This window comes from Pseudogymnoascus destructans (genome assembly GCF_001641265.1).
Source record: "Pseudogymnoascus destructans isolate 20631-21 unplaced genomic scaffold scaffold_6, whole genome shotgun sequence".
In the NCBI taxonomy this organism is placed as follows: Eukaryota; Fungi; Ascomycota; class Leotiomycetes; order Thelebolales; family Thelebolaceae; genus Pseudogymnoascus; species Pseudogymnoascus destructans.
Window position 1 is genome coordinate 1310647 of NW_020167525.1, and position 20813 is coordinate 1331459.

The 20813-nt window shown below is 47.7% G+C and overlaps 6 protein-coding genes across 6 annotated transcripts; 4 read left to right on the forward strand and 2 right to left on the reverse strand.

The window, feature by feature from the left end:
* Positions 1–537: 537 nt before the first annotated feature.
* Positions 538–1281, forward strand: VC83_03546 (uncharacterized protein; the record flags this gene model as incomplete). Its single annotated transcript, XM_024467192.1, has 1 exon — positions 538–1281. The coding sequence occupies one exon, from the start codon at positions 538–540 to the stop codon at positions 1279–1281; it is 744 nt and encodes a 247-aa protein (XP_024325621.1).
* Positions 1282–3950: 2669 nt separating this feature from the next.
* Positions 3951–5549, forward strand: VC83_03547 (uncharacterized protein; the record flags this gene model as incomplete). The annotated part of the gene is made up of 1 exon (XM_024467193.1): positions 3951–5549. The coding sequence occupies one exon, from the start codon at positions 3951–3953 to the stop codon at positions 5547–5549; it is 1599 nt and encodes a 532-aa protein (XP_024325620.1).
* A 1128-nt stretch (positions 5550–6677) lies between these two features.
* On the reverse strand, positions 6678–7508 carry VC83_03548 (uncharacterized protein; the record flags this gene model as incomplete). Its single annotated transcript, XM_024467194.1, has 1 exon — positions 6678–7508. Exon 1 carries the CDS (start codon positions 7266–7268, stop codon positions 6678–6680), a length of 591 nt encoding a protein of 196 aa, XP_024325617.1. The 5' UTR covers positions 7269–7508.
* Positions 7509–8210: 702 nt separating this feature from the next.
* Positions 8211–8699, forward strand: VC83_03549 (uncharacterized protein; the record flags this gene model as incomplete). The annotated part of the gene is made up of 1 exon (XM_024467195.1): positions 8211–8699. The coding sequence occupies one exon, from the start codon at positions 8211–8213 to the stop codon at positions 8529–8531; it is 321 nt and encodes a 106-aa protein (XP_024325616.1). The 3' UTR covers positions 8532–8699.
* Positions 8700–12808: 4109 nt separating this feature from the next.
* VC83_03550 (uncharacterized protein) lies at positions 12809–16830 on the reverse strand (the record flags this gene model as incomplete). The annotated part of the gene is made up of 4 exons (XM_024467196.1): positions 12809–12814; positions 12840–14693; positions 14746–16354; positions 16409–16830. The coding sequence occupies 4 exons, from the start codon at positions 16828–16830 to the stop codon at positions 12809–12811; spliced, it is 3891 nt and encodes a 1296-aa protein (XP_024325828.1).
* A 1027-nt stretch (positions 16831–17857) lies between these two features.
* On the forward strand, positions 17858–18957 carry VC83_03551 (uncharacterized protein; the record flags this gene model as incomplete). Its single annotated transcript, XM_024467197.1, has 2 exons — positions 17858–18521; positions 18617–18957. 2 exons carry the CDS (start codon positions 17858–17860, stop codon positions 18955–18957), a joined length of 1005 nt encoding a protein of 334 aa, XP_024325879.1.
* Positions 18958–20813: the final 1856 nt, after the last annotated feature.

A 20813-nucleotide genomic window follows, 5' to 3' on the forward strand; every position in this document is an offset into this window, starting at 1 on the left:
TGAAAGCCTACATTTGTAGCATTGAAATTTGCAACAACTATGTTTAACTATGCATAAATTGACTATGTTGACCTCCTATGTTTGTTCCAATCACATCTGCCGTAATCAAGGTTACACGCATCCCACTTCAAAATCCAAAATTTGGAGCCTAGCGGTACTTGAAAGCAGCTTCTAGTACTTAAAGGCGCCAGTACCAGCCCTTGGGATGTCAAAAAGTTTAATTTCTCATCAACCAACAACTCCGCCTACATCACCACAAAACATCATGAGTTCATTTGCGTTACTGTACTTCCTTTACGGTGCTAAACTTTGCAGCCAGGCTAGCATCTACTTCATTTGGCTGGTGGACTCATCCAACAGAGCAATCACATTCATAGCCGCTACTGTTGCGGTTCTGGCAGTATTTCCGTTCTTCCACGTAATTATTTATGTCTTCTTGGCCAAGCCACTCTCATGTCAAAGTTTTGTTGCATACCTCTGTATTAGGTTTGTGTAGTCTCTCAATGCTGAAATCTGGGCTAAACTCCCTTTAGTCTCATGCTCGCTATCCTCTGGTACAAGCCCACACAGGATGGGCAACATCGCTGTCTATCCTTTGCAGTGGTCACGTCGTTTGACCTCTTCGACGCTCTGCTCTTCCTCTTCCAGCGACAAATAATTCGTTGGCGTGGCGCTCTCTTACCGGATATAGAGCAAGGACATGTTGGTCTAAGCAACAATAATGGCGCATTAACGACACCATCGGGCGAGGGAGATGAACAGACGACACCCGGCACGGACAAATCGCCGAGTGAGTTACGCCGTCTTCAGATTTTGAAGGAGCTAGGCTACAATTACAGCGCTCTCAGTCTTGCCAGAAGTTCTGCAACATCAATTGAGACAAACCCTCAGAGTGTTATGGAGATAATGCGCTCGAGCGGAATAAGTCAGATGTCTGGCAGTCGCATTGGCATGCAACGGCCCAAAAGTCTGGCATCGAGTTATAGAACGGCCCAGCTTGGGGACGAATGCATGGGCCGAGCAGAAGAGGGAGAGGGCAGATTTGCCATTAACGAAAGCATGTATGCTGGCTCTGAGATGGAAGAGCCCCGATCGCAGACTCCCATTACCGTCATCAACACCAACCTTCATCAAAATATACGCACTGACATGTATCTTAATTCCGATATACGCCTCTCCGGTATACACCCAGCTTTGAGGACTGAATCTGACACTACCTTTATATTACCAACATTGGATAGCTCGATTCTGTTAGAATGCCGAATTCAGGAGCAATCGTAGCTTTGTTATAATTATCTGGTAGTTGGGCGCTGCAATAGCCAGAGGCTTACCACTAACTCAGCGTTTCATTATTTCTTGTAGTAATGTCAGAGAGCTCTACCTCTATTATGGAGTGGTGGGCTTTGGCGAGAGGGCGGGGCTTGGCAGTAAAGGCGAGGCTTGGCGAGGCTTTGGCAGCAGGGGTGAGATTCGACAGTACCCACCCCAGCTATGCGGGGTATGTTTGACCATATGACAGCCAAGACAGCTAAGACATCCAAGACAGGTTCACGGCCAAGGCAGCTAAGACATCATGCGAGCCAAGCGCCACGGTAAGACTTTGGCGATTGGCTTGCCGTGGGTGTGGCAACTACTGTGCACAGCAAATATTTAGCTATCACCAACATCCCCATCCTCCAAAAGCAAAAGGGATCAAACTACGTCACCAAAGCTTCCATATGCGGATAAATGTCCGTCTATTACTTCCAACACTGATCTCTAAGCGCCATGGTAAGGCTTCTGCGTTGACTTGATTCGCTTTTCGCGGATATGCGGATAGACATTCACAGCCGGGTTAGCCGCATGCGCAACTCAGCACGCATTACGGCTTGCTTTGGCTAGACTCCTTAGCGCCACCCCTGGCAGGTTGAGCCATGCTGGGTACTTCAGATTCCAACGAGATGCGGGGTACGACACATAACAACAACTACCGGTGTTGGATGATATGCAAAATGCAACGCTGATGGCTTCTATCTCTGAAGTGCACGCCAGTGGACGATGGATACGATGTCTTATAAGAGTCAATCAGCCATCCACTTACACGATGAATGTGAGTACTGCCAGGAACTGTCAGTTATCCTCGTCGCTGTCATAATTCTTCCTTTTAAAAGAGATTCCCTTCACGATGGATGGCCGCCATTCGTCTGCTCAATTCTGCGCTTCAAAAAGGCCGTTGTTGTATCCCATCCTCGAGAACACTGTCCATTTACATCAACAACCTCAAATTATTCTTCCGCCCATCAAAGATTTACATTTGCCAATGTACAAGTCCGTCAACGCTCAGACCCAAACACAACCGGAACTATTCCAGGCAAATCATAGTCAGCATCAGAGCAGCAATTCAGCGACGTTACCGTCATACGCCAAGCCCATACACAGCTACAAACACCGCTCCAATAAATCTTACACCGCCGACCAACTTCTCTTCATCCAAACTGAGAGAGACGCCAAGAACACGCCGTGGAAGATAGTCACTGAGGAGTACAACAAGGCATTCCCAGGCTATTATCGTAGTCAGAGCGGTCTTGAGGCCCGTTACTATCGCGAGCAATCAGAGACAAAAGGAAATACGGATTCGGCCTCGAGAACATAATGGAAAGGCGGGCCAGAGACAGAAGTGATGCACAGGTCTTAGTGTATATCGAGGTTGCGGACAGGTTCACAAGAGATTTTGGCCATTCCTAAGAAGAGCCAGGAAAGTAGGTACGAGGCTCCTTATGATGCGAGGCTTACACTAACATAGTAGGTAAAGTGACGATATCTCGACGAATAAGGATGTGCAGAACCAAGCGCATTGTCAACTTGTAAGGTTTTGGCTCCTTACTTCTGGTTATCCAAGGAGAGTTTGATTTGGGAGGTCGAAGGCGCATCGGAGGCATCAAGTCTCAATTTTGACTTTAGCAATAGAAGAGTTTTTTCTACCGTATCATATTACTGCAGCAATTGTGGCTTCGATGCAGTCCCTGTTTACATTATCATGATTGACCTGTGACCGCTTAACATCTGCAAGCCAGGTGAGAGGGGATGCATGGAAGGAGGTAGGATAGCCAGATTAGCTGAGACTTGACAGTGACAATGAATGAAAGGAGCTGGCAAGCTACGTCACCTGAACGGAAGGATGCACGCAAGATTGTAGGATGACCAGGTCACCTGAGACTGCGAGGATGAACCAAAGACAAATGACACGTCAGCTGGGCATGGAGCGGGAGGAAGTGCATAAAAGGAGTAGGATGACCGCATCAGCTGAGGCATGAGCACAGCGAGGACAAATGAAAGGGGTTGAATGACCACCTCAGCTGGGCTCGGGCGGGGAAGATGCTTGAAAGGAGTAGGATGACCGCATCAGCTGAGGCTTGAGCACAGCGAGGACAAATGAAAGGGGTTTAATGACCACCTCAGCTGGGCTCGGGCGGGGAAGATGCATGAAAGGAGTAGAATGACCGCATAAACGGATGCTTGAGCACAGAGAAAACAGACGGAAGGAGTCAAATGACCACGTCAGCTGAGCTCTGGTGCATAAAAGGGGGTAGGATAACTAGATTAGCTGAGATTCAGGCATCCAGGGCGAATGGAGGGAGTCGAATGACCACGCTGGAGTCTGCCATGTATGGCGCCTTTTCAATCAACTCATGAGATGGAGACACATCATCACCCTCACTAGGCGGAAGCCAGTCGTATAAACACCAGCCAACCAAACTCCGTTCTTCACCCAACACCGCTCCCACCCTCCAGCTAATTACCGCTCCCCAAGGAGCACTGGGAATCGCCGCATCACATGGGGATGGCCTTACCGCTTGGTAGTAGCCACGCCATATAAATCTGAGCCCCAAACAACGGCATAGACATAACGAACTTCAAATTCGCTTTAAAAACAGATATCACAATACCGCACACCGACTGACTGCGCTATCATGTCAGATCTGGATATGAATGGGCTAGCCCCTTCAATCTACGTTTTAGGCCCCGACCACCAAGGCAACGATTGGTATGTCAAAAATATGCCGCGCTGGACCACATCGATGCAAGCCTATTCAGCGGTTCTGAACCTCTCCTCAGTCGACTTTCGGAAACTTAAACGGGAGATTACTTCGTTGCCGTTTGACCAGCATAGCATAAAAAGTGACCAGGACAAGCAGCGCTGGCAGGAATGGGCTTCAGAGTTCTGTGATACTCGTTTCGACGTGGCAAGCCTCGACGGGCATCGCAAGAAATGGTTGATTCAAGCTATCGTGTGGCTTAAACGTACGGATAATAGATGTTCCAAAAGGAGAAAGGGAGTCAAGAACCGTGCAGCCCTATCAGCCCCGAGCGAAGGGGATGGCGCTCGTCCGCAAGTGATGTGTCCCAACAGCTCAGGGGATCCCATTGAGAAGAATCTTGTCGTCAGGTTTCTCAAAACTACCAATGAGATCGAGGAAGCACTACCGTGGTTTAACCTTCCGGACTTGAAAATCCCCCAAAAATCGTTGGGTCCTGCGTTCGTGAACTCAATCGGGCCTACCCAGCAACCTGACATCCACCAAGGACTCGTTCTGACACAAATAGTGAAGCAACTTTACGATGCCGAGGTTTCAGTCCACCCCTGGAATGGTTTTCGCGAAGATTTCGTGGGGCCGGAGGAGTCACAAAAAATGAAATCGATGCTTTTAGACGACGAACAAAATCTTCGCAGTACAATCATCGTGTTAAGTTGTGACGCTGCTATATGCGTTGAGTCAGGCATGGACTTGCTATATTCCCGACTGGAACGATTGCGGTCTTGTTACGGAGCTCGTGTGTGCGCCTTCCCTAGGCAGACTGAAGCTTTGCGAGCAAGAGCGAAGATTAGAGACCTTCAAGCTCTAGACGAGTTAGCTCATACTTACAAATCTTGGCACCCTATCACCTGCTACCCCGTGACGAAGTGCAGTCTTGAGGATGCAGAGACAACCGTACATAAGCACCAAGAAAGCTCTGGCGGCGAATGTGTGCAGATTAAGCATAGGGGTGACAATGGTAAATTAACTTGCATGAAGAAAGACATTCCAGAACGAAAGAAACGCAAGATGCATGCAGAGGCCACGGAAGCCAAGCCCCTGTGGTTCCATCAGGAGTTTATCTCTACGTTTACAGACTGGGGTGAGTTTCGCGTCTTTATCGTAACGAAACAAGAGCCTCACAGCCGCCGAGGTCTTGGGGGCATGATTGTGGCAATTGCACATACTGTAAACAGTACCACAGATGATGATACGATGCATGTTGACCAGGCGACAAATGCCACATTTACTAGGATTGGCTCTGGGCTTTGTCTCGAGGACTTGAAACACTTTGCGATGAAAACTTTCAATGGTCTTCGTGCACGAGACGACTGGAAGCAAACTTTTGAGTCGTTGGAGGTTGGCGTCCGTCTTGACGTTGCAATCTCACCAAACTTCCCTAGATCTTTCTTTGTGAACGAGATTACTCGTTGGTATTCAGCGGCTTTCTTTTCAGACGACATTATTGATGTTTTTGGTGCTCTAATTGGTTGACGTTATATTCTACTTCGTCTAAAATACAGGAGGGGATCACTGACTATATACCCAGTCTCGATCAGGGGCTTGCAGTACTGACAAATTCAACAATTATGGCTGAGCCTAAATATACCTTGTGCGAGGAGTTTGCAAAGGCATTTACCACGTATTTGTCGAAATTATCAGTTGCTTGAAGACTTGCTTCGTTAAACGGAGTAATACTAAATAATGCGTTTCGGATAGTGCTAGCAACTATTAGGGTAGAGGCGGATTAAATTATCATCTAACGTCTGTCCCTGAGTGGCGAAAAAACCACCGTGCCGAAAATGGCATCTCAAATTCTACACACTTATCAATATCTCTTATATTTTTGCATAAATCGTATTCTACAGTTACTCCTAAGCACTTTAGACCGCTCCTTTAAGAAAATTATGTTTTGCGTTGTCACCCTCACGCCTGATTTGTAGAGGGCATGCTTTTTTTTGCGAAACAGAGTTCCTCCACTATAGCTCCACCACTAAGCTCTTACTATTCCCAAAACAAATAAAGGGATTGTAAGTTACCCGAGCTCTTAAAACCCTCAGAAATCAAAGCTCAGGCGGTAGAAACGATCGGAATCTTGGATGTTCTTGCGAGTATCCAAAACAATTCTACCACGTGACCGGATTGGCCCGGACAAAGGCAAACAGTGCGAGGTAGAAGACGCTAACTATAAATGTTCTAGTGTTGTCGCAAGGCAATCTCTCAGCCTCAGTGTGGCTCCCAGATCTCCTGTGTAAATTCTAAGCGAGCCTACGTCATAAGATGTGGGGGTATTAGACACCAACCAAAACAAAGGTTAGTGGCTTTGACTTGAGGTATTGATTTCCATGAAAACCATACATGGACTTTCCCCGCACCTGCGAACTATTCTCTGAGTATCTAACAAAATGTTAGATACTTGGACTTGAAGTATCTCGAAATCTATACGTACAGTGATATCTCATATTTGTGTAGACTCGTGAAGCTTCTAGGGGGTGTAGTTTGCATTGGCTGTGGTGCGCTCATGATGAAACCCAATGCAACGAGTAGGATTGCAATTTACTATCGAACAACCTACTTAGAATGGGAGGCGGCATCTTGTTGTTTCTTGTCGATGTTATCGCGTCATTCAATTAAGTTGGCAGCAGGCACGCGAGGGCACGCTACCGTGTCCCACCCGCGTGCCTGCCGCCACCTTTTTCCAGCCCGCGGGGAGACGGCGGTCGCGTGCCCTCGCGTGCCTGCCGCCACCTTTTTCCAGCCCGCGGGGAGACTGCGGTCGCGTGCCCTCGCGTGCCTCCCGCCACCTTTTTCCAGCCCGCGGGGAGACTGCGGTCGCGTGCCCTCGCGTGCCTGCCGCCACCTTTTTCCAGCCCGCGGGGAGACTGCGGTCGCGTGCCCTCGCGTGCCTGCCGCCACCCTTTTTCTAGCCCCCCTTTTCCCGGGCCGGCTCTCGCGTGCCCCTGCCACCTTTTTCCCAGCCCGCGGGGTGACCTGCGGTCGCGTGCTCTCGCGTGCCCCCGCCCCCGACCGCGTGTAGCCCGCGGTCGCGTTCTTTCGCGTGCTACAAATATCTTCTACAACTCTAGTTGTGCTTTCCTTCACCACACTCTCGTACACAATCCCCTTTACGCACTCTATTGCTATGCCGAAAGCACCTCGCAAGTGTCCCCACTGCGACAAGGTCTCTAATACTGGCCATATTACCGAACACATACGATCATGTACAAAACAGAAAGGTCGCTGTCTAGTTTGCGATAGGCGGTTTACCCGAAAACGAGACCACAAATGCAAAGGAACCCCAGTTAAGGCCCCGACCTACCTCAACCACTTCCTCAATCTTTCCCAACATAATTGGCACGAAAAGGTGCCTAGTAACATACCTGGCCTTACCCCACTTCATTCTGCAAGCGATGCGACTAAGTCCCTGTGGCACCGAATGCCACGTCTAGTCCCTATAAGTGCTGTCTCAGAGCAGGACGTATATACTGCTGTTCTCGACTCTATTAATACCTTAACCTTTCATGCCTACAAGAACGGATCAGCTGTCCATGGAGCAGGACTTGGATGTCATACTAATGCAGAGCGGGACGCAATGATCGAAACTGCCCGATGTTCAATCTACCAGGCTACAGCACGGAGGGAGTCCAAACTTGCAAAGCCTACTCAGTATAGCGACAGTGAACCTCTCTGCTGCGTTTTGAATGTCTGGGTTAAAGGCATTATCTTCACTCCCCCTACACACATTGACTCTAGCTACCTTCTATGCGGAGATGCAACAACAGTCGGGGTTAATATTACGCCTCGAGGGTCCTATGTTGATCTTCATTGCGACATTGGAAGGTCTGGCCTCTCTACGGTATATGGCCTCTGCGAGAAGGTCTTGATCCTATTTCCTCCTACCGAAAAAAAACCTCACTCTATTTGCGTCAACCGCTGGACTCCATAACCGCTTAGCACGAATTGGAGATAAATTGGAAGGGGGCCTAGTTGTTCAGCTCCACAGCTCGTTAGCAATTGACTTGCCCTCTGGTGCAGTAAGTCACACGTCCTGTTCCTGTCCACTCTAACTAACATACCTAGCTACATGCTGTCTTTACTACAGCTGGAGGTTTCCTTGGCGGCGTAAACTACTCTATAGTAGAGGAGTTGCCAATAATGGCACGGGCTATCTTAATCCAGCTGCCTGGTTATGAGCACAACCAGGATGCCATACTCGAAGATATCAGGGTGTACCTCTCCGCTCTACTATCTGGGCTTAGCCTCGACCCTCCCCACGACGTCCTAGCACCTGTCATTAAGAGCTGGTTTACCCTAGAGCACTCTATGGCTTCGATTGACGCTCTGTCCCAGTGGTGCCTGAAGGATAAGAGACGCATTTCAGTACAACTCAACGATCTTCGTCCTCTTCAGTGCAACTGTGGTGCGATAGGGGAGAAGGAGACCCACTTGATAGAGGAACATTTTAAGAGTGGCTAATGCAGCTAGGCCAACTACCTACTACAAGGAATTGCGCTGGGAGGAACCAGAGGGCTGGGGTTTCAGACTAGGCGAACTAGGAGGCATCGTTCTCGGATACAGGATAGAGGAGAAGGAAAGGAGGACTCATCAGACTGTAAAACAGAACCATGCAAAGTCGAGCGTAGGAAATATATCGTATAATAAGACTGGCCATTGGTGTCCTTCTGTCGTTCTTGTCGTGCCCGTGCCTGTCATTCCCTGCAGTGTCTGTTGCCAATCGTTGTGCCCGCTGTTGTGCTCGTTATTGTCATGCCCGTCAGCATCTTATTATATATTCGTGTGTCGTCGTGCACACCGCTGTGTTCGTAGTCGCTACCAAGCCGTCATCGTCTGAGCCGCTATGGTTTATTGTTTTGTAAAGCTTGTTGTGACACAGGGGTATTCTTTTAACCAAAGGAGCAAAAATTAGCCCATTTTTGCAGTTACTGGCCACTTCTTTGCTTCTACTCAAGAGGGCACAGTCCAACTCGGAGTATGTCGCCGCACACAGCCACAGCTCGGCAGCCACCTTTTATTGCCAAGTGACTGGGATCCTGATCGCTTAATTTGGAGGCACCAGCACATATGGTGGCGTCGCATGGTGACATCCCTGGTCCCACAAGGCTGAAAATGATTTTTCAGCGTCGTAGTGAGGCTCGGAAAGTGTTAAATGGGTTGAAAGGTGCAATGAGCTCGTGGTAATGCTGTAGGTTAAGGGGTTCTATTATACTTCGAATTGACGTACTCTGCAATGAGGCGCGACGGTAATAACGTGATAAATTTTTAGAGTAACTAGCTGGGGTTTTGACTATTCAGGAGTGATCATACAATACGATTAACATAAAATACTGGAATTTTCAATGGATTTACAAATTTAGAATCAATTAAATTCAAAGTACCTAGTTATATTTGTCTTGCCATGGGGTGCGTCTCTTAACGCGGGTATGCATGTTACTATTGGTATTATTAGGTAGCAGTAAAAATATTTGACAGCATTTTTTATTTTGTTGTCCATTTATTATTAATTGTCGCTATTTTTTAAAAGCCACCACTCGCGCGGTAACCCAAGTACCACCACTCGGATTAACGGCGCACGTGATTTCTTCCGATGTAAGTTACGATCCATTCTATATTTTCGGGCTCTCTAATCAAAGCAGCATTAAACACCTTTTTCTACAGTATGTTCTCCATCCGCCACTTATTCAAGTTTTTAACGGAAATCTTTGTGTCAGGATGATGACGGCCAAGGACCTGTTCACGTAGCTGAAAGCATGTCTCCATTAATGAAATGGCCTCCTCGTTACGGCTTTGAGACTTTAGCGTAAACGGTCTTGAGGCCAGAGTTGAGAGGAGCCTCGGGCCTGTAACCGCTACCATAATCTCATCACGGTCAGTTGGATGGTTTTCCACGTGGAAATACAAAATGAAGTGGCGGTAGACGACCACCTTTCCCCAAGGACTGGGCTATGCAAAGGCTACTCTGGACGTGCGGTCACTTACCAAACAGATAGTTCGCAAACGATAACATTGAGCCTGAGAGCTGCCTCCTAGAAGCGGAGATTGTGCGCTTAGAATATCGCCCGAAGAGGGTGTTCTTGCTGGGGGTGCAGCTTGCGCAAGTGGTCAAACGGTGGTTGAGTTTAGAGAGGATGGAGAGGATAGCAAAGATGGCCCGTTTATGGTTGGGAAGAGTAGAAAAGGATACTATGGAGGACCTAGCAGATATTCTCGTTTTACTGTCGTAAATAGATGGGGAGCGAGGTCAAGGAGAGCACGAGCAGACATTCACAGCTCCACTCAGAAATGGACAGCCAGTCTAATAGGACTTAAATAATGACGTCTGAGCCTCCAGTTGTGAGCGCACTTTGGGTTCACTTTCCACCCCTCTGTGCAGAGCCATGCAAGAAGCTATTTATTAGTCTTGCATATGAGAAGTCACATTGGCTTCATTTTCCACGCCTCTGCGCAAAACCAGGTACCTGTACGAGAGATGGTACGTTCATGAAAGTTACTTAGCGCCATATAATGCAGACTGTTTCGTGTAAGCGGAAAGGGTAGACTCGGCAAGACTCGGATCCGCTGCGATGAGAATACAAGCATGCAGGGGTGCACAACCACAAGTGTCTGTAAATGGACCCTGCTAGAAATAATTAACTAAAAAGCTAGGGACACTTAATCCGCCTTCTACTGTATAGTGTATGTACTGTACTGGTTGAGGCAAGTTATCGTAGATCCAGAGGCATCCTTTAGAGCCCAAAGCCTCTCGCCATGTATTCTTTCCGCCATGAGCGGCAAGAACAGAGGTTGTTAACGGAGTTAGGCCAAGCAAATTATAGCCTATTTAACTCCCGCTGCAGCACTAAGTTATATATCTATAATCCGCGAATTAAATGCTATGGATACAGAAAACCCACGGTTAGAATTTCCGGTTTTCTATCTAGCTCTATTAGACTTTGTAATGGGAATTTCAGTGGTTGCACCACTGATCTATGCCATTGAGTGGTTAAGTCCCTACTATGCTGTATTATGTGGAGCGTTACATAGTCTTCCAGGCCACAAGGCCGCCACTGGGGTTGTTGTTGGCCTCGATTGGACGCTACTCACTACATGCACCAACAACACTGCAATAAGTTGGAGTTGGTAAGTAATGACACTGTTGAAGTTGTCAATGGCAGGCTGATAATACATAGGCTGCGTTGGTGTGTTGCTATACTGGCACAGATTTGCTGAAACTGGTCCGACGCCGCTAAAGTGGACTGCTATACATATATACAGTAAGTGGCGAAATTTGGCGTCACGTCCGAACAGGTTTAATCTTAGTCGGCATCAATAGCCAGAGGGAGGATGAAAGGCGACAGAGGTTAATATTGTTACCATAACAGAAGATCGTCAGCTCGTAAAGTGGCTTGTTCATAAATCATTCCCTCCCAACCAATGCGCCGAGCTCTCCTTAGCTTCCCAGCCTCTAATATCCACATTCCCAATCACGTGAACCCAAGGCATTGATGCCGCTTATTTCATGTCTTTATCGAAACCCAACGAACTCGTGAAATCAAGCCAAGAAGCCGAGGTAAAGTAGGATTAAATAACATACCTGTATCTATAAATCTTTTCAGATGAATAGGGTATAACGAAATATAAACTCGCCTCCATAAATACTTCCTTCTCCTATAAAACTCTAGTATAATCGTACCCTTTTTTGGGCTAATAATACCGTCTAGGGACCTTTTAAACCTAACGTGAATCCCTGCATCACGGGACGCACCCCGTGACGGGACAAACTATTAGTACTTTGAATTCAATTGATATTAAACTTGTAAGTCCATTGAAAACTCCAATATTTTTGTGTCAGTCGTGTTGTGTGATCACTCCTAAACAGTCCAAACCCCAGCTACTCTGAAATTTACGATCACGTCGTCGCTGTCGCGCCTGATTGCGAAGGGCGTCAACTCGAAGTATAATAGAACCCCTCGACCTACAGCATCACCACAAACTCTCATCACTCCATTTACCCATAAAAGAGTCTTATCTAAGCTTTTAGGCTCCAATACGATGCGGGAGATCGTCATGAGCCTTGTGGCGGCTGTACGGCGCAAATTTATGCATGGTCGCCACGCAGATTAATACCTCCCACGTTTCTATAATTAATTTGCTTACGTCATACTTGGCGAGGCTGTGGCTGATCAGGGACTGTGGCTGTCTGGAGTGTGGCTCATTAGGACTGGGGCTGACTACGAATATACGAATAGAGTATAATCCCACGAGTATATAAGGGTAGTCCTCCCCACACCTTGTTCTGGCTCAGTTACATAATAAATATAAAGGAGAGGATAATGTTGATGCAGCAGCTGTTCCAAATAAACCGGATTGCATCCATAACATAGCTTAGTTACGCTTGGGACACGCTATCACATTTAACACCTGTGCCACTGTGCACTAGCAGCTACAGCACTTTCTTTCTACGAGAACAAGAATCTCCTTTCTCTATCTTTCCTTCGTTAATTCTTTTTCTAACAAATGAGCATTTGAACTGTACCCTTTGCATTCACCTGTGACACCAGAAGCAAGTAGATTTTATTAAGAATAGCAGCTACGTGTCATATTTATTGAAACTCCTATGACGAACACCTTCCCAGTGGAACATCCGATAGCAAGTGTGGAGCCTGTATACGAAATACTAGAGTTATGACCCCGGAAGCCAGGTGGTAACCAAAGCAGGTTCTCGTCGTTCCATATAACCCAATGCCCGCTAATACCTAATCCTTTACGGTCACTTTTGCTACCTACCTCTTGAGAGGATATAGGCAAGGTTTGGAACCCAGGTGTATTTACCGTAAGACAACCAATGTTTGTAATCAAGATAGAGTCAGTAACATCAAATGATAGAGTCGAGATGTAGTCATTAACGTTAAGCGTATGCCGCAGCGTGCCTGTAGCTGCGTCCCAGACCTTGACTGTCTTGTCATTTGACACTGACGCTAGCAGCTTCAAGTCATGTGAGAAGGCAACAGAGTCGACCCCAGCGCTGTGTCCCTGTAGCGTCTGCTGCAGCGTGCCTGTAGACGCGTCCCAGACCTTGATCGTCTTGTCATGTGATGCTGACGCTAGCAGCTTTAAGTCGTATGAGAAGGCAACAGAGCGGACTGAATTACCGTGTCCCTGGAGCGTCTGCAGTAGCATGCCTGTAACTGCGTCCCAGACCTTGACTGTCTTGTCGTACGACGCTGACGCTAGCAGCTTTGAGTCATGTGAGAAGGCAACAGAGTTGACCATAGCACTGTGTCCCTGGAGCGTCTGCTGTAGCGTGCCTATAGTCACATCCCAGACCTTGACTGTCTTGTCATACGACGCTGATGCTAGCAGCTTCAAATCATGTGAGAAGGTGACAGAGCTGACCCCAGCACTATATCCCTGGAGCATCTGCTGTAGAGTGCCTGTAGCTGCATCCCAGACTTTGACTGTCTTGTCATGCGACGCTGACGCCAGCAGCCTTGAGTCATCTGAGAAGGCGACAGAGTTGACGTAGTCGCCGTGTCCCTCAGGCGTCTGCTGTACTGTGCCTATAGCTGCGTCCCAGACCTTGATCGTCATGTCATGCGACAGTAACGCCAGCAGCTTCGAGTCGTGTAAGAAAACGACAGAGCTTCCACTGTGCCCTTCAAGTGTCTGCTGCAGCGTGCCTGCAGCTGTGTCCCAAACCTTGACTGTCTTGTCATGTGACACTGACGCCAGCAGTTTTGAATCGTGTGAGAAGGCAACAGAGCTGACCAAGTGGCTATGCCCCCTAAGCGTCTGCTGTAGCGTGCCTGTAGCTGCGTCCCAGACCTTGACTGTGTTATCATATGACGCTGACGCTAGCAGCTTTGAGTCATGTGAGAAGGCAACAGAGTCGACCCCAGCGCTGTGTCCCTGTAGCGTCTGCTGCAGCGTGCCTGTAGCCGCGTCCCAGACCTTAACTGTGTTGTCATGTGACGCTGACGCTAGCAGCTTCGAGTTATCTAAGAAGGCAACAGAGCTGACTACGCTACTGTGCCCCTTAAGAGTCTGCTGCAGCGTGCCTAAAGCTACGTCCCAGACCTTGACTGTCTTGTCATGCGACGCTGACGCTAGCAGCTTTGAGTCATCTGAGAAGGCAACAGAGCTAACCCATATGCTATGCCCCTCAAGCGTTTGCTGTAGCATGCCTGTAGCCGCGTCCCAGATTTTGACTGTCTTGTCATTTGACGCTGACGCTAGCAGCTTTGAGTCATGTGAGAAGGCAACAGAGCTGACCCAGTCGCTGTGCCCCCTAAGTGTCTGCTGCAACGTGCCTGTAGCCACATCCCAGACCTTAACTGTCTTGTCATGCGACGCTGACGCCAGCAGCTGCAAGTTGTTTGAGAAGGCGACAGACCTAACCACGCCGCTGTGCCCCTCGAGCGTCTGCAAAATGGCATTCCATTCCAGATCTGTATTTGGCTCCTGTACGATCCAATCAGGAATATAATTCTTGAATGTATTTCGAATGATGCTGTTCTTCGGGGCGAAGATAAGTGCAGAGGAGTAGAGTTGGAGAGGCGACAAGTCAGCTATAGAGCAGTAGCTAAGGATAAAGCGCTTTGCATCATGAAGGAATCTAGATACCTGGCTGCCTTTTATCGGCTTAAAAAATATAGTTAGTAAATACTTGCAATTGAATTTGTGGGTGACTTACTTCTATTATAGCAATCGAGTTGTCTATCATCCTAATGCTTTCTCGTAGCCTTCCAATAAAGCTTAATGATTCAAGCCAATGGAGAAAGTGACACTTAAGAAACTTGTGGACTTGGTCGTTATCGCATATAATGCTTCCGCTTTCCTTTAAGTGATATACCCAATACTGGCAAGCATATTGAATGTCAGATGGTAGCTGAGAATCTATCGTTTGTTTATCGACATCTGCTCGTGGCCTTTCTGGTGTCCGAAGATTGCAAATATCTTTCTTGAGATTTTTGCTTGTAGATAGGAGTTTAAGGCATCGGGTCACTAACTTGTTATGGGCATCTTTCTCGTCGACCCAGAAAGGGTTCGTCTCGCTCTTCTCAGTATCAACGAGAAAGTCCCGGAACGACAAGTGGAGCAGTCGGATAGGGTGATCAGGATGAGAAGGGACGCTTAAAACGGAGTGGAGGAGATCTGTTCTGCTATCGACAGTACCTTCAGGGACTCCAAGTAGTCGATCGAGAGAAGTAGCAGAGAGAGGGCTAGCGAGAATGATGATCGAGCCGATGACTTGCCGGAATTCTTCTACTAGAGCTCTTCTCCCTGAAATTGTAACCCCGACGAGTAACTGGTCTAGGACTGGGAGATACGTTGCGTCAAGTTTAGATGCTTGGCTTCTAGTCTCATATTTTAAAACCTTAGCAAGCTGATCCTTTGGTTGGCCGCATTTTCGGTCATTGATGAACCGACAGACGGTTGTAGCAAAAATGAACAACGGAATAGCCATTCCGACCAAGCTTTGAATAGCTGTGTGGCCTGGCCAATACGCGGGTAATTGCCTGTTTTGGGTGACTGATTTGTTATAATCTTCGCGGATCATTGCTAGCTGGTGTTCTAGGAATGCAGAGATGTCCTCCTTGATAATAGGTTCAGGAATTTGATGTAGAGCTAGTCCTTCATATTTACCGCTTATATCCTCAAAGCCGAGGCGAATTGGAAGCTCTGGCCTGCTTGTCAAAAAGAACTTGATTTGTATAGATGTTATCTGCTTCACTTGTGAGAATAGGCGAATTATAGTTCTGACGTCCTCTTCTCTGTCGCATTCGTCAAGGGCATCGATCACAATCACTATGCTTGAAGACTTCTGAGGATGGGTTTGTATTTTTACTAACAGTTGCAAGACAAGTGTGTCAAATTGTTGCTTCAAAGCCTTCTTGGAGATTCCCGGGTCGGCTTCGATCGCATTCTGGACGTGCAGCGCCAAGGAAGGTAGTTTTTGGATGAGCTGAGTAGCAATTGTTGTAATAAACATTCCTGCGTGGCCACGGTCGCCTTCACCCCTCTTGAAGAAGAAGCTGGCGCCGAGGTCTCCCTTGTCGGCGAAGGTTTGGGACACTGTGCGGGAAATCGTAGATTTGCCAGTGCCCGCCATACCGTTCAGCCAGAATATACGTTCGCTGCCTCGATTGCTAGCCCAGGTATCTATTTGTCGAAGTAGTTCCACTCGAGTGCCTTGGTAACATCTAGCATTGTGTTCTTCGCTGTGGGAGTCGAACTCGGCGTTGTCGGCGGACCGCAATTTGTCAAGAACGATTTTTTGATGGATGTCAAGAACTTGTAGCCTGTAAGCACTACTGTCAACTCCTGCTATTCAAAATATGAACGACATCACGTACTCTTGGTCGACTTGGAGACTGAAAGATATGTTGTCCTTGCAATTTCCGAGTTTCTTCATAATCCCATCCACCTCCTTGCTCTTGAGAGGCCATCTTAAGGCGCGCATTCCATAACGACTCATCAATTTATTTGTTGTACGAGGCTCGTGTTTTGTCTCTAGTTGGTCGAGCTGCTTCTTGCAGTCCTTGACTGCCTCACGCAAGCTCTGGGATTCCTGGAGTTTCACACCATTTGGACCGTCGCACAGTGACTGGACCCTCTCAAGTGTTACTTTCAATCCTTGGGCCTCCCGTTGAAGGCGTTCAATGTCGTCTCGGGCATTCTTAACATTGGCGTAGTACTCAGAGCACCATGAAGCAACCTTTGCGGATAGATCGATCACTGTGATAACGCTTGAGGCAAGTCCGAGAGCTTCTGCCATTATTATTGCGATGAGGCAGATGAAGAGAGGGTGTCGCAGACATCTTTGTTCGTGCAGCTGAGGTTCAAGTTGGGTTGGGACGAAGCTATAGTGGCTGAGTAAACAAAGCCATCCCTCTGTGACAAGTATTCGTATTCACCCAAACAATTCAGCCACAGCTCTAATGAGCCACACCGCAGTCCCTGATCAGTCACAGCCTCGCCAAGTATGACGTAAGCAAATTAATTATAGAAACGTGGGAGGTATTAATCTGCGTGGCGACCATGCATAAATTTGCGCCGTACAGCCGCCACAAGGCTCATGACGATCTCCCGCATCGTATTGGAGCCTAAAAGCTTAGATAAGACTCTTTTATGGGTAAATGGAGTGATGAGAGTTTGTGGTGATGCTGTAGGTCGAGGGGTTCTATTATACTTCGAGTTGACGCCCTTCGCAATCAGGCGCGACAGCGACGACGTGATCGTAAATTTCAGAGTAGCTGGGGTTTGGACTGTTTAGGAGTGATCACACAACACGACTGACACAAAAATATTGGAGTTTTCAATGGACTTACAAGTTTAATATCAATTGAATTCAAAGTACTAATAGTTTGTCCCGTCATGGGGTGCGTCCCGTGATGCAGGGATGCACGTTATTAAAGATGAATAACACTTGTCTTTTACGTATTACCGTGACTGCTGGCACGTATTTTGGTCAATACAAATAGATAAAAAATTGTCATAATCAATATTATAGAACTTTATTCGCCATAGTCGATGTTTACCTTTATTTTTAGGATTCATTATCCAAGGATATGAATGAAAACCACGTATATAGCAGAATCTCGAATAAGTGGTAGATAGCTGACATCGTTGCCTCAGTATATGGCAGCCAATTTCAACTACAAAGAGTAATAGCTGCAGGTAAAATTGGCGTCGGTCCAGTTCAATGTTTTTAAGTTTGGCCGACATTTAGATCATCTCCTAGCTTACATTCTCTGCTTGATAAGAAACAGCGCATCCGCGACGACGAGCAATAGGACACAATTATGAATAACCTCGCTATCACGCTCAATGATCAGGGTAAGCTCGGTGAGGGAGCTGCCATGCAGCAGGAGGTGCTCGAAAAGCTACAGCGCATCCTTGGCGATGAGCATTTAGACACAATCACGGCCATGTCTAACCTCGCTATCACGCTCGGCGATCAAGGAAAACTAGATGAGGCAGCCTGCGTGCAGCAGGAGGCGCTCGAAAAGCTACAGCGCATCCTCGGCGATGAGCACCCGCACACGATATTAGTTATGCATAACCTCGCTATCACGCTCAGCGATCAAGGAAAACTTGACGAGGCAGGTGCCATGCAGCAGGAGGTGACCGAGAAGCTACAACGCATCCACGGCAACGACCACCCAGACACAATCACGGCGATGTCTAATCTTGCTATCACGCTCGGCGATCAAGGAAACCTCGATGAGGCAGCCTGCATGGAGCAGAAGGTGCTCGAGAAACGGCAGGTCATCCTCGGCGACGAGCACCCGGACACAATCACGGCCATGTCAAATCTTGCTATCACGCTCGGCGATCAAGGAAACCTTGATGAGGCAGCCTGCATGGAGCAGAAGGTGCTCGAGAAACGGCAGCGCATACTTGGCGACAAGCATCCGGACACAGTCACTGCCATGAATGACCTCGCTATCACGCTGAGAGATCAGGGTAAGCTTAGCAAGGCAGCCGCCATGCAGCCGGAGGCGCTCAAAAATCTACCGAGGATGTGCTGCCGTTTCTCGAGCACCTTCTGCTGCATGCAGGCTGCCTCATCGAATTTTCCTTGATCGCCGAGCGTGATAGCAAGATTAGACATGGCCGTGATCGTGCCTGCATGCGCATCGCTGAGGATGCGCTGGATGAGCACCCGGACACAATTGTAGGTATGCATAACCTTGCTGTCACGCTTAGCAATCAAGGCAAGCTTAATGAGGCAGCTACAATACAGCATGAGGTGCTTGAGAAGCAGATGCACATCCTCGGAGGCAAGCATTCAGACACGACCACTGCCATGTACAACCTCGCCATCAATGCAGTCAGAATCTATAGTATTCAAACAAAGGTGCTGCTTATGGACACGATGGAGGGGCTAAAAAATATTTAAAATAACTTAGTCTACTAAGCTATACAGTAATGTACTCTGCAAATTAGAACATTGCGCAATCGCGCTGCTGCTGCTGCTTAGTACTAATGCCGAGACTGAAAGCAATGAAGGTCAGTCGGCACTATCGCGACGCTGAAGCGGGTATTAACCCATCAAATCTGATGTTATATATGTAGCCAAATCCCAACCGTGGCGCTGAGGTTTGTCGATGTTAAGGCAGCAATCACGTGCAAGGAGGTGCAACTCAAAACTGTTGGAGGGAAAGGAGGACATGGGCGTGGGGATTCGGTGGAAATTAGGCCCTGAGACACCCGTATTTCCCAGGGCGACCGTCCAGCTCCCATACTGGGTGGCCGTGCTGATCTGCTGCAGCCACCGAAATCCTCCACCGCTCAGGTGATTACCACCCAGCCGTACGGGGTTTTTCCCCATTCCCTACATATAGAATACGTAGGCCCGTAGGATAGTATAGGAATTCAATTGTTTCATTTTTACTCTAAATTACCATATTTACTGTGAGCGTTCTGTTCCGTTGCACCCGGGATTAATTACGGTCGCCGGAGATCTACATACAGTCCTGGCCCTACATCCCCGGACCGTAGAATTACTCCCAACAAAAACCAGGCAACAGTAGAGAATTTTTTAGGCAGCAATCCACAAATCACGTGTGACGCTCATGGTGCTGTAAATAAGTTCGTCATAGAGATCCGATACGAGGCGTGTCGCGAAATGTGGATGGCGTAAAGTAGATCATGTTGGATGGCAGGGTAGGTGAGACATTTGGAAAAGAGCGATCAGCGGGAAGGCCAGAGAGTGCTTGTTCCAACAATAGCTGTGTCAATAAATGTGGCTGCCGTATGAGATCTGGATGGCAGGTCAGGTGAGATATTTAGAATAAAGCGATTAGCAGGTTGGTTAGAAAGTGCTTATCCCAACAATAAGTATGTCAATAAATGTGGATGGCGAAGGTGGATCATGTTGGATGGCAGGTCAGGTGAGACATTCAGAAAAAAGGGACGGCAGGGAGGTCAAAAACTGCTTATTTGAACAATAGATCTGGCAATAAATGTGGATGGCGTATGCAGATCGTGCTGGATGGCAGGGTAGGTGAGACATTAGAAAAAAAGCGATCGTCAGGGACGCCAGAAACTGCTTATTCTAATAATTCATCTGGCAATAAATGTGGGTGGCGTATGTAGATCATGTTGGATGGCAGGGTAGGTGAGACATTAGAAAAAAAGCGATCGTCAGGGACGCCAGAAACTGCTTATTCTAATAATTCATCTGGCAATAAATGTGGGTGGCATATGTAGATCATGTTGGATGGCAGGTCAGGTGAGACATTAGAAAAAAAGCGATCGTCAGGGACGCCAGAAACTGCTTATTCTAATAATTCATCTGGCAATAAATGTGGGTGGCGTATGTAGATCATGTTGGATGGCAGGTCAGGTGAGACATTCAGAAAAAAGGGATCGGCAGGGAGGTCAAAAGCTGCTTATTCAAACAATAGATCTGGCAATAAATGTAGGTGGCGAAGGTGGATCATGTTGGATGGCAGGCCAGGTAGACGTTTAAAAAAAGCGATCGGCAGGGAGGCCACAAAGCGCTTATTCCAACAATAGATATGTCAATAAATGTGGGTGAGATATTTAAAAATGGTGATCAGCAGGGACGTCAGAAACTGCTTATTTTAACAGTAGGTCTGTCAATAAATGTGGCTAGCGTGTGCAGATCATGTTGGGTGGCAGGTCAGGTGAGACATTCAGAAAAAGGGGATCGCCGGGGAGGCCACAAACTGCTTACAAAATGTGGGTGGCGTATGAAAATCATTCTGGATGACAGGGTAGGTGAGACAT